Source organism: Chanos chanos, chromosome 2, assembly GCF_902362185.1.
Source record: "Chanos chanos chromosome 2, fChaCha1.1, whole genome shotgun sequence".
In the NCBI taxonomy this organism is placed as follows: domain Eukaryota; kingdom Metazoa; phylum Chordata; class Actinopteri; order Gonorynchiformes; family Chanidae; genus Chanos; species Chanos chanos.
Genome location: NC_044496.1, coordinates 24486482 through 24499769, shown reverse-complemented (window position 1 = coordinate 24499769; position 13288 = coordinate 24486482). Strand labels below are relative to the sequence as shown.

At 45.0% G+C, this 13288-nt stretch overlaps 1 protein-coding gene across 1 annotated transcript in view; it reads left to right on the top strand.

Moving 5' to 3' along the window:
- sphkap (SPHK1 interactor, AKAP domain containing) overlaps window positions 1–11129 on the top strand; it is a 69649-nt gene extending 58520 nt beyond the window's left edge. Inside the window, exons 6-12 of the mRNA XM_030765183.1 lie at window positions 95–353; window positions 1617–4989; window positions 5891–6064; window positions 7971–8054; window positions 8480–8532; window positions 10312–10490; window positions 10974–11129. Of these exons, the coding sequence (XP_030621043.1) occupies window positions 95–353; window positions 1617–4989; window positions 5891–6064; window positions 7971–8054; window positions 8480–8532; window positions 10312–10490; window positions 10974–11129 (4278 nt within the window). The remainder of the gene's footprint in view (window positions 1–94; window positions 354–1616; window positions 4990–5890; window positions 6065–7970; window positions 8055–8479; window positions 8533–10311; window positions 10491–10973) is intronic.
- The last annotated feature ends 2159 nt before the right edge of the window (window positions 11130–13288 follow it).

Genomic DNA, 13288 nt, shown 5'->3' with positions numbered 1-13288 from the left:
AATTTCCAGTTCTCTCTCTATCTGTGTGTGTGTGTGTGTGTGTGTGTGTGTGTGTGTGTGTGTGTGTGTGTGTGTGTGTGTGTGTGTGTTTCAGAGCCAGAGAGTAGTTGATGTATGTCTGGTGCAGTGTGCCAGCAGGCGACATCCAGCTCAGCCTGCCAGCATCATCTTTGAAATCAACAAGTTCCTGATTGGCCTGCAATCAGGACAGGAGAGACAGCGACATGGCCGATTGGCAGGGCAGAACGTTGCTGATGATGACACTAATCGCTCAGTGTCATCCATTGAGGAGGACTTCCTGACAGCTTCAGAGCACCTTGGTGAAGACAGTGAAGACGACCCCTTCAGAAACGGTGAGTGAGAATCAGAAACGCTCAAACCATTCGTCATGCATCTCACGTCCTGAAATGCTACAGAAACCTTATCATGCCTGGCACACATTCTCTTGTGCTTACACAGCTATATGATTTACCAAGCTTCCACCAATGTTAGGAGCAATTTTAATGCAGCTGAGGCCCTGAACTCCTAGAGAGGAAATTACCACAATTTAGAGAAAAGGCACTCGCTTGCTCTGCCGGCATTCCAGTTTAATTTATTTAGCTATCAGTACAACTCCATCACTGATAAAAACACCAATCAGCCCTGAGGAACAGTTGTTAGGATATGTCTGTAAGAAACATTTTAAATGGAGAAAGCACAGTATTTTTATAGTGAGAAATACAGTCATATTTCAGATGACATTTTCTTTAAATACCCTAAGGAAAAAATGAAAACTCTATTTTGATTCTGTGTGCTTTTTAATTAATTCATTATACGGTGACCAAACCATGTTTGTAAGCCTTTTGCTCATGCAAATATTAAAAAATTACCAGCAATGGTCACTGAGTTTGCCTATAATTTTATCCAAATTAGAACCCTCATGTCGCCCCATTCACAGCTGTGGGGAAAATGTGTTAACGTCCATTTGTCTTCGTGCACATTGTGTGTGCGTGTGCGTGTGCGCGTGCGTGTGCATATATGTGTGTGTGTGTGCTTTGTCTTAGTGTTCACTGTCTCTTTCCCTAAATGTAACATGCCACTGTTGTGCCTCCATGTCTCGTTGCATGTCTATTACTGCAGCACTACAAGCACTAACGGGCATTAATGCATGCGCTCCCATTGCCATTTTTGGATACATACGATTTTAGATCAATGACCATCAGCTATTGTTACAAGTGTGGCCCCTGAGTCTCACAGCAGGGCTTATAGAAGCATCAGCACCACAATGCTCGGCTAATCTATAATTAATCTCTCATATGAAATTAGAACCAGCACTGGTTGAGGAAGGTTACGCTCTCTTCTGGGTCAGTGTAATATTCAAATTCAGATCGACTTAGATAGAGATCGGGGTTATTTTTGGTGCAAATCAGAGAGAGCTTGAGTGAACTGAGAGTTTGCCTGTTAATGATAGTAGACTTACTGTATGCCTCCCAGTGAAAACACCTAGCACCAGAGATGAAGTTACTCACTGGCAGAAATGGTTGTCTCTCCCATTTTCATTTTCACTCCGTCATAACTCAAATGTGATCTAAAGTATCTCTCTCTCACTCTCTCTCTCTCTCTCTCTCTCCTTGTAGATGTAGAAAGTGGTGATATGATGGAGTCAGTCTCTGAGATAATGAGAGCAGGAGGGACTCAGTATCAGCGGAGGAGTACAGCTGAGCGGGAGGACAGTGAGGACTCAGAGACCCTCTGTGCTTCTGCCACCTCCCAAAAGCTCTCCAGGACCTCTGTCGCCTCCACCAGAGGCTCGTCCACCAGTCCAAGGCCAGTCAGTCGACATGCCAAGGAGTCAGCTGGCCACTACGCCACCAATCTGGCAGAGTCCGTCATTCAGGATGCCTTCATTCGCCTATCTCAGGACGAAACCTCTTTCACCTCTGAAGCAGCCATGAGTGTCTCCAGTATCCCTCAAAATGCTGCCCTTGTGTCACACTCCATCGATGAACCTCCCAGGGCTCGTACCTGTTCCTTTGAACTCCCCAAAATTGTCATCGTCCAAAGTCCAGACAACTGTGAGGAAGCAGCAGAATGGCCAGGTACCCAGTCTCACGGAACAGCAGAACACCATTGTCACCCTTATGATATAGTCCCACAGGCTTACAGCCACCGTGCCTCTCCTACTGGGCATGGTGCCAAACCAGTGGAAGTAGCATTAGCGTGTGCAGCTAGTGTCATTGGCACCATCAGCACTCCACAGGTAACGGAGCATCTGACACTAGAATCTGGAGAGGAGGACGAGGAGGAGGATGAAGAGGAAGGGTTTGATGACCACGCAACAGACTACTCTCTCTCTTCAGCCGTATGTAGCATGGCCCAGGTGGCAGGTGCAGTTGCCATAGTGGATCTGGCTGAGGAGGCCGGCGACGCTGAAGACTCCACTGAAATGTACTCTGCTTCCCGGGGGCTTCTGTCTGCCGCCCAGGCCTCCACTGCCATTCCACTCCACTGCAGCGTGGCCGAGAGCACCAGCGTGGATACTTTCAGGGCCAATGTGGCCGAAGTGCTTCTTTGGGAGGCTTCAGCTGTGCTCACTCACAAACAGCACTACGCAAGCGTGGCTCATTTCCTTGAGTCCACTCACAACAAGATTGTGGATGGCATCATAAATCCGAAGAGACCCCTGCAGGAGCAATTGGAGGTGGATAGTTTTGCCCAAGACATGGCAAACAGCATCTTTAAGTATGCTCTGGGTAAGGCCTTGAAAAGAAAAGAGTTAGAAGGGCCTGGGAAAGATGCTCCCGATATCCAGGACTTCTTAATGGACAGTGTGAACAATCTGCTCTTTGATGTTCTTTGTGTCACATCAACAAAAATCAGTGATATTTCAAAAAGTACTTTAGGGTCACTGGACAGACACGAGGGCAACATTAGCTCCATAGAACATGAGGCTGTCACCAAGCCAGCCAGAGAAGCAATAAGCCAATTACAGTGTTTGACTGAGCTCAGCCAGCCTGATAATCACACTGAAAAGCAGAGCAATGTGGATAAGCTGCCCTCTCACACAGGGAAGAGAGAGCAGAGGCACGGACAAGAAGAGAATGTGAGTGAATCCAACATCAAAGAGCAGTGCAAACACCCTCAGAGCAGACTCACCACGGCTGCAGTCAGAGAGCCGTCTGACTTACAGGGGCAACTGGGTAAGTGCATTTCAGATTCAAAGCTTCCCTCAGTTGAGAGCTCTCCTCTCCATGGGCCCCGGGACAAACCAGGGAGGGACATGGACGGCAAGCAGCAGCCTCTATCTTCTTCCTCAGGGGCACAAGTGGCATTAAAGATGGATGGTGAGTCCAGGACTCACATTACATGTTTTGCTGATGACCTAGCCACAACAGTTGTCTCCATGGCAACAGAGCTAGCAGCAATCTGCCTGGAAAACTCAAGTGGGAAGCAGCCATGGTTCTGTGCCCTGAAAGGTACCACTGAGGGGCCAGATGGTCTCTTGCTGCCCTGCCGCACATCAGCAGCTCTGCGTAGGAAAGAGGTTCAGAACGGTGCTGTTGTTGCAAAGAAACATCGGCCACCGAGGCTCAGTGAGATCAAACGCAAAACCGAGGAGCAGCCTGAGCTCATGGAACGGCTGGTTAACAGAGTGGTGGATGAGACTGTTAATTTGGATGAACCAGCTATCTCCGACCCTTTTGCCCTCTTTGCCTCTGAAGTCACGGCCAGGATCATGAACTGCCCAGAACTAAATGTGGTGGACACATCTAAACCAGGTCAGTCGTCCCGCAGCCGCCTGCAGTGTGAGAGGTGGAGCAGCCGTGGGAAAGCTTCAAGCTATGAGAGCATTCCAGAAGAAGATGTGGATCCTGCTGGGACAGCCAATACACTAGGGCCAGGCAGTCGACTGGGGCACAACTTGAGCCGTGGCAGCTCCATCTCCAAGCAGTCTAGCTGTGAGAGCATCACGGATGAGTTCTCTCGGTTCATGGTCAATCAGATGGAGACAGAGGGCAGAGGATTTGACCTACTGTTGGACTACTACGCTGGGAAGAATGCGAGTAGCATTCTGGCAGCAGCAGTGCAGCAGGCAGCCAGCAAGAAGAATGGCCACCTGAACGTACGGACGTCATCCTGCCTTTCCAAGCAGTCCAGCACCGAGAGTATCACTGAGGAGTTTTACCGCTTCATGCTGAAAGACATGGATAAAGAGAATAAAGACTACGGTCTGTCCAAGACCAAAGAATGGAGCAATAGCCTGTTACCCCCATCCCCCAGAACCCCATTCTGCATTCGCCAGTCCTCCGTACCTGACCGGCGGTCATCCGATTCTCGGCTGACGGTGAACTCTCCCATCAAGGCCAACTCTTTTGATGGGTTTGCTCGAAACATCCATGGAGACTCCCTCAACATTTACCCTACCAACACAGTGTCAGCTACGGGACTCTGCAAGTCTGACTCCTGCTTATATCAGCGTGGCCAGACAGACCAAATCACAGACATGCTGATCCACGAGACCTGGGCAAGCTCCATTGAGTCTCTAATGCGCAAGAACAAGATCATTGCAGAGCCCTCAGAGGAAAGCCTGGAGTCTGAGGCACCTTCTGACTCTCAACCACATGTGCAGCTCTTTGCTAACCGTCTGGCTGCAGACATTGTAGAAAGTGGAAAATCCCTCCTGGGTGGGCAACAGGAACAGGGAACGGCTTGTCGGCAGCAGCCCTTACCCGTTGGAGAGAGGAGGCGTGGCTTTAAACAGTCTCGTCCGGGAAGTGGTCGGAGTCAGTCGAGCTTGGAGCAGCAGGAGAGCGTCGAGAGCCTTCCTGGACCTCCCTCCATGGGAAACTCCCTGAGGTGTCCAAGGGAAGTGCCTCTGATCCACATCGAACCAGATCAAAGGGATGAGGCCTCTGAAGATGGGGGAAAGGGAGGGCGCCGTCGAAGGGAGTCGCCCCCACAGATACAGCCTCAGAGCAGCAGAGACAGAGCACCTGTGCGACGGGGCAGGTAAGGTCAGCTAAATACACACTGTCATACTCGCTCACTTGTATATAAGTAGAGGCTGATTTTTTTAAGAGGAGCAAAGGAGCTGAGAACATGCATTTTGGATTCTCAGTGCTGGAAGGGACGCCTTTGATCTGACTCAAAGTGAGGGTGAGAGAGAGAGAGATACTACCACAAATAAGAGATTTATTTCGACACTGCTCTCTCTTAGTGCCAATTTATAACGTAGGCAGGCAAACCTATACTGTAAAAGAATATATTAAAAAATACAGCACATATGCATAATTCAAGACCCTCAGTGTTCGCACTCTGTGGTCCAGCACACGATCACAACACATTTGCACACATGGACACACTCGCTCAAATCAATTCTGTGACATCACACTCTGCCTCTTGCCTTTTCACAATGTTAAACGCCTGACACTTAGTCTGGGTGGTGAGAACTTGCTCTTAGATAAGAGAATTAGCATCTCCATGACCTTTAAAGAAGCAATGAAGCATGGAAAATCACTTAGGGCTCACACATACACAGACACACACACATTTATGCAAGCCTTTGACTTTAAGCATGGGGAGAAAATAAGGAAGTGGACAGAGAGAAAGAAAATTTAGACCAAGACAAATAAAGCCTCAGAAAAAGAACAGAGCTGTCAAGTATTATCAGAGTTTAACCATCCACCACCAGAGCTGAGCTGCATGTCTGAAGAGCTAAATTAACAAGTATACAGAGTAAAACAGATACACACTAAAGTTAGTCTGTGTGGCTCCCAATCCCAACATAGTGCCAGCAGATAAACTGTAGATAGTCTAGGAAGTAAAAAATTGCTCGCTTCTGTGAAAAATTCACTTAGCCCTTCAGGCTGCAGATGATGCTGCAGTTTTGCAATGTGCTCTCTTCCCCCAGTAGTGACAGAGAAAAGGTGGTCTCAGTGCCCACGGTGCCCCCTGTGGGTGTGGAGGGAGAGAGGCGCTCCCTCAGTGCTAGCAGCGAGGAGAGTGGCTCAGGCAGCTGGGCCCAGGTTGCCCCTGACGACGATCCCCAAGAGGAGACCAGTAGCTTTATCCAGCTGAGCGAGGGGTCAGTTCTTCAGTATCCCATCATACCCTGCCTGTCATAGGCAGTCCCATTGGCTCTCCATAAACGCAACATGTGCTAAACGCAGCTAGCAGTGGTGTTGTGGAGTCCTCTGCTTGGGCAGACCCTGAGTGCATAGTAACATATCTAAGGGAATCTCTGACACCAGAGAATTCTTCAATAGCTGCTTTCTCATTATCAGACCAATACTGGATGAATGTTGGAGTGTGTGTGGGTGTGTGTGTGTGTGTGTGTGTCTGTGTGTGTGTGTGTGTGTGTGCAAGTGTGCATGTGTGCATGCATGTATGTGTGTGTGTGTGTGTCTGTCTGTGTGTGCGTGTGTGTGGTTTGTGTGGGCCTACACAGTAGAGGATAAAGGATTTGTGTGACCTGCATACCATTTACAACTAAATGTATAACATTTTTTAGTCATGACAAAGATGAGGGACACTGTAAATAAAATCATAATATCTTAAAATGGTCTTTAGTAGAGGTCACAGTATCACAGTATCAGATTACATAGACTACTCAGGTGCTCACAGTTTTGGGTAAGCACTCAGACCAGATGCAGGAGATCATGGATATGCAGGTGACAGATGTCCTCATAGACTCTCCTGAGCAAACGTCACAATGCTCTGACTTTGCACTGCCTTTCTCTTCTTTATTTAACATAACATCAAAATATCTGCAAACATGTGCTCCATTCACCCCCTGCCTAATCCATTCAGAATCATTACACACACACACACACACACACACAAAGAAATACACCCTCACTCACAGTTCACTTACAGCTTCAACAAAGATAGAAAATAATGGCTTCCCACACACTAACATGCACCAACACAAGAGTACTCAATGTTCTGATACTATCTAACAGCTAATAGAATAATAGATGTACAATTGTACAAAATATACCATATCTGTTTGTTCTGGAGATGCTTGTCCCCTTATGTATCATTAGAATGACAGTACCTTAAGCCCTGAACTCTATTCTGACCATCCTTGTTGCCACTGGTAGTGCATGGTAATATATGTGTTTGAGAGAGAGAAAGAGGTTGTGTGTGTGCGCACGTGCGCGCGCGTGTGTGTGAGACATAGAGAGAGAGAGAGAGAGAGAGAGAGTGTCTGAAGTATGTGCAAGAAATACTAGTACTGTGAACCTGTAAACACACACACACAACTGAAATGATGCCTACAGTAGGGTTACTCCCTGAGCTGGGAGAAATTCTATTAGTGTACCCAGTCCAGGGAAACACTTTGTATAAGCAGAGTTGACAGCAGTGGTTTGGTTTGGATCAGCATTTGGCCTGTAGACATGGACATTCTGAGGTCAAAGACCAGACAGGAAGTGCTCCAGACACACAGGTGCGAAGTGTCAGAATCTGTTCTCTGTAGCCGGAGACTGGACTGAGCTAAATGACCTCCACGTAGGTGAAAGGATGGTGTCCGGCTCACGGTTGTCGCTTCTGTTTCTCTCACGCTCACCGATCCACCTGCATCGCTGGGTCATTCTCCCACCTCCACCCCCAGCACCAGACCTTCATCATCCACTTTAGTTTACCTCCACCTCATCTCCTCTTTTCTTTCTCTCTCTCTCTTTGTCTCTGCCCTTCCTCTGAGGGGAAAATGACTGAACCACTCCCTCAATTGTGCACCTGGCCATTTGCTCAGCTTGGCCAGCATGGCATGACTCCACATGCTCATCAGTGGGCAGGAGAGAAGCCAGAGCTGCCCATGCCAACGTTACACAAGCCTCATGCCAGCCCCATGTCAATGCTCCAAGCCCAGCTGCTTCTCATATGTTAATCGCTTGGGTTGACAGACAACAGAGCACCAGAGAGTGTGTGTGTGTGTGTGTGTGTGTGTGCAGTGAAGTGACTGTCCATGTATGTGTTTGGTTTTGTAGAAACGGAAACAGCAGTACCTCCAGTCTTGGTTTCGCTGACCTTGAGGGCTACGGCGACTTCTCTCTCCCGAGTGGAATAATCAGGTATCCGATAGCAACGGATTAACAATATCAGATTAAACTGGAGAAATGCCTTAAAGCACTTGGGCTAATAACATTTCAGCATTTTTACACAGCCAATAGCATTGTCTTAATGACTTACTATTTAATTCTCATGTTGTGACATACCAGTCTTGAACAGTTATAATAATTATGTAACCAGTTAAATAAAGTGTAGTACTACACTTCCATTAGCACATCAACTTCTCATTCTCCACCCCATAATATTAGATGCCTACACTGTATGAAAACAAGTTTGTTATTGGACCTTTTTCAAACTCATATTTCTGAGACGCTATGGCAGCTGATCTTGGTTAATAGTGGACGCACTCTGTGGAGTGTGTTGTGGGAGTTGGGACACAGCCAGATCGTCCGTTAATGTTTTTGAACTTGTTTTTGCCTCTCCAAAGTGAGGAGCGAGAGAAGAGGAGCCCTCAGAGGGACAGTCAGGAGCAGGTAGATGGTGAGTGATGCCTCTGTGTCCAGATCCTGGTCCAGACACACACACACACACACACACACACACACACACACACACACACATTAAATGAACCACTCAATAAACCCCGTGGATTTACAGGATAAGCAGCATTCATTTCATGGAGAGTTATTCAGATAGCAAATCTAAAGACAGATTGATGACAAGGTACTGCCATGGTCTAGGATAAACATTTTGTCTGTATGTAGAATGGCTTAAGCTGAAGTTGAAGTTATAACAGTTTCTCATTCTTCTATGGAACTGCATAGATTTCTAACAAATATAAATGATATTGTAGTTGTTATTGTGAAAAATCTCTAAATTTTCAGGAATAAATGCAGAATTTTGCTATAAATCCCCTGCCTCAGCTGTCACAGTTCATGGTGGATCTATGAGTCAAAGCACAATGGGAACTTTTCATTCCCACACTTTTACTGCAGTGGAACATTAATGCTAAACAACTCTCCAATCTCTCTGTCCAGACCCCTCACACAGACTCTGCATCATCACCCCTCTCTTCCCGTTCACTACCAATAAAGCTCTTTCTCTCTCTTTCTCTCTCTCTCTCTCTCTCAGTCCCCCCTCCCCACCTTTCCTCTATAACATTCATATGCTCTCTCCTCAGCATTAGCATACACACATTTCACCAACAGTGAGCATTCCTCCTTTAGCCTCATCCTTTATCACACAATGCAGCTCCAGCTTTTGGCAGAGAGAGAGAGAGAGAGAGAGAGAGAAAGAGAAAGAAAGAAAGAAGGAAAGAAAGAAAGAAAGAAAGAAAGAAAGAAAGAAAGAAAGAAAGATGGAAAGAAAGAAAGAAAGAAAGAAAGAAAGAAAGAAAGAAAGAAAGAAAGAAAGAAAGAAAGAAAGAAAGAAAAGAGTGCTTTGAATTACCCACACAAACTCACACCTCATAAATGACTCATTCAGATGCAGAGAAACAAAAGGAGCTTTTGCTCACACAGCGCCAGGAGCTGACGCCCAACTTGTCATCCTGCTGAGAAAGAGGAGGAGAGCGATTGCTGTGCAGGCATCACTCATTTTAGAGCGATTAATTTTTGGCTAAAGTTATATTTAGATATATTTAGAAAGAGAGTGAGAGTTTGAGAGCTGAATTTCAGAGTGATATGAATTGGACTGGAGGGGATTGAAGAGGAAAACTTAAGGAAAAGAGATTGATTTAGACACAATAATACGACCCCACGTGACACTACCCGTGTGAATATAAGATAGAGCATTACTTCTCTCTTTTATAGTAAAGCCGCCAGTAATTGCACGTCTTTGAGGTTAAGACATTTTTAAAGCATATTTAAATTCAGGGTATTTAGGATCTCGTTCATTGTCTGGGAGCTCTTTATCAGTCCCCATGTGGTTAAATAGCTCTACCTTATAGGTCAGTGTAGAAAATACTAGAACACAATGGCCAGTTAAGCACCACATTCCTCTGTGTGCCCTTATACCAATTATAGTCCAACAGTCTGACCCACAGAGACACTACAGAGCATTTGTGGAAACAACTCATCAGGACATTTGCTGAACACAGAAAAACAAGATTACACAGTCACAAGAGAGAGGGAGAGAGAGAGAGAGAGAGAGAGAGAGAGAGAGAGAGAAAGAAAGAGAGAAAGGAATTAAGTTTATAGCAAAAGCAAAAGGGAGCATGGGTAAAATTGTGTTCTTTGTTTTTACACCTGCCTGTAAAATAATTGCCCCCAGATGAACAGTAAACATGGGGTACACTTTCAGTATTTCTCTTTTTTACAGAGAGAATGTCTGGCTTATCTGCAGGGACCAGTGGTTTTCATAGAGAAGTAGTGGTGATGAACATTGATTTGGAGGAGAAATGTGTGGACGTGGAGCTGAGGGCAGCACTACAGTGGATTGCAGCCTCAGAACTGGGAATGCCCACCCTCTCCTTAAGAAAAGAAGACAAGCTAGTCAAGGTAAGACAAACTGTATAAACCATGGAGGTTCTCATCCCTTGTTTTCAGGGAAAGGACAAGTGTTTATGGCTAGGATGAGAATTTATCTGATCCATCTGGATCATTTGGTAAGTTCTTCGAAATGTCACACACACACACACAACCACAGCTGTAGAAAACTGGCAACTGGAAAACAGTCATTCAGTCAGTCAGAAAGCCTATTAACAATTCAATATTTCTTATCATTGGTTTGTAAAATGAATTTGTTGTGATCCTGCTATGTTGTGGTTTCATGTAAATATGGAAAACCTTAATGGAACAATTATCACTGTTACTGATAGTGGGGTGAAAAAAAAAGAACTGGAATTTCCTTAAATCAAGGACATTTTTATTCTCTGAGATTGGATGTCTTGTTGTTGAGTTACAGAGTTATGTCATTTATATTACATATAAAGAAACACAGTGCGTTAGATTGAGTTTTCCTCTAAGTGTGTGTTCTCTCAGTTCCCCAGGATAGTGCAGTTGGCGTCTCAGAAGGCGTGGCACGTGGGTGACCTGTTCAGTGCTGTAGCCCAGTACTGCCAGCTGCACCAGGAGGAGGTGCAGCGAGGACGGCCTGCTCCCAGTCTGTTCGATTGGCTCCTGGAGACACATCGCTAAAGACCTAAACAGCCCTACAAACATTCTTTTGGAGCCTCCCAGACTCACACTGAGACTAAATGCTAGGGCTCCTTAGTGACCGTAAACCAGCTACTGCTACATTCCTTCCCTGTTCCCAATCCCAGACCACAAAATACATGCCATCAGCCAACCCACTTCCCCCATATCACTCATTCTCCATCATCCTTTATCCCATACTAGCTCTTTAGCCTGACTGCCACTAACCACCACCAGCTAAATCATAACCAAACTAGTGCAGGTTTTTTTCTTTCACCTTGGTTGTATCTCCATTCATCACTTTGCTCCACTGCAGTTGAAAACATGGAAGAGAATGAAGAAATGAAGGTCACGGACCTGAACAGGTCATAGTTTCAACTTGATTTACCAGGACACTGGAAAACTGGTTCATTCTCTCAGCAGACTGGAAAAGCTAGCTACCTGCTAACTGACTGACTTGCCCTACTTTGAATTTTAAGCTTTATAATTTGAGAGAATAAAGTACATTCTTATTCGGTTGTCAACTGACAACCAGCTAAGAATGTACAAGTTCGAATTTAAAAGTTTAAAAAACATTAAATTCATTCAAAATATGACATCATGCAACATTATTCATGCTATCAGATTAATCATTGTGCTGAGCTTACACTTACCCACAAATAATGGGGTAGCTGTGGAAATAGCCTTAGATTATTTTTTGTCAGTTGGATTTGGAACACAGTGGTTAACGTCTATAGACAGGCCATGGTTTTGGAGGTCGGTTTTGGGATATTTCTGAAGGACAAACCTGTCAGTGTTCTAGGACATTTTTACACTGACACACTGTGGAAAATGGCAGAAACTCAAGTCAGTCCACTGCATACAAAGCTAGATATTAAGCTGAAATACACCTGGTATCACCATGTTATTTCCCCACAAGAAATCCCTTCCTTTCATTGGACACAGAAGCACTCTCCTGATCAATGCTCTCAGTTATGTTCTTGAACGAATGATGTGGATGATGATGATGATGATGATGATGATGATGATGTTGATGATGATACTGATGATGACTTGTCCCTTTAAGATGCGCATGCTTCTCTAGCTTCATGTGCATGTGCACAACCTCTCAAACAAACACATATAAGCACACAGAACAGCCTCTCCACTTTTGAGAGATGCTATAGCCACCAGTCAGCCTTTACAGATTGTAGCCTGCAGATTTTTACAGCATACGCTTAATCTGTTTCCAATACACATGGCAACTGATGTTTATAGAGACCCTGATGCTAGCTTGTTAAGTGTTTATAAATGAAAAATTCACAGACACAGACACAGACATGCACATACAAACCAACAGAAACACACACTCCCCACTCACAGAGCACGGGGGAGTGTTTATTTGATGTTTACTCTCACATCCACATTTCTTCTTGTACCTCTGAGGTCTTGCGTTTCATAAGTTCCCTGTGACTGATGTAATTGAAAAAGGCTTTATTTTGGCTATAGCTGTAAATAGTGTAGATTTAACCTAAAGCACCTTTGAAGTCAGAGGGGAAAAAAATGCCCTGAGTGTGTTGTTATGGCAGCAGAGAAACGCTGGTAGACAGTAGTAGAGTGTGGTCAGAGTACATTTAGAGTACGACTTGTCATGTAAAGGTAAATTTCGTTACGTGCTCCGGTCTGTAAAGTTTTCTCTGCGTTAGTCGTAACATAGTGTTCTACTCTCAGCATTCAAAGCACACAACTCGACTGTCCAATCTCTAATTGTATTATTGAATGTATTTATCTTTTCAAAACCAATAAATTTATGTACTGTGATTCATATGTCAATGATCCTCATTAAAAAGGTTTAGTGGACATGTGTGAATGAGAAAAAGAGCGGCACACATCTCTTCAATTAGAACACAGAGGAATAAACACGAACTGGTGGTGAAAAGAAACTTTTCATGTGAATCAAAAGATCAGCCAATTTCACTGAATCTAATTCCAGCTACCGTGTGCTGTGATAACCCCCTTTTCTTTCATTATGAACAGATACAAAAAAGGTCTTTAAGTTAGGAAACCAGAAATTTTATTGCAGTGTATTTCAACCAGAGATGTCAGTGACTTTAGACCTGACTTCAGATGTTTTTTTCATAAATGTAAGATTCATTAATCAACCTCAGGTCTGTTATGGAATA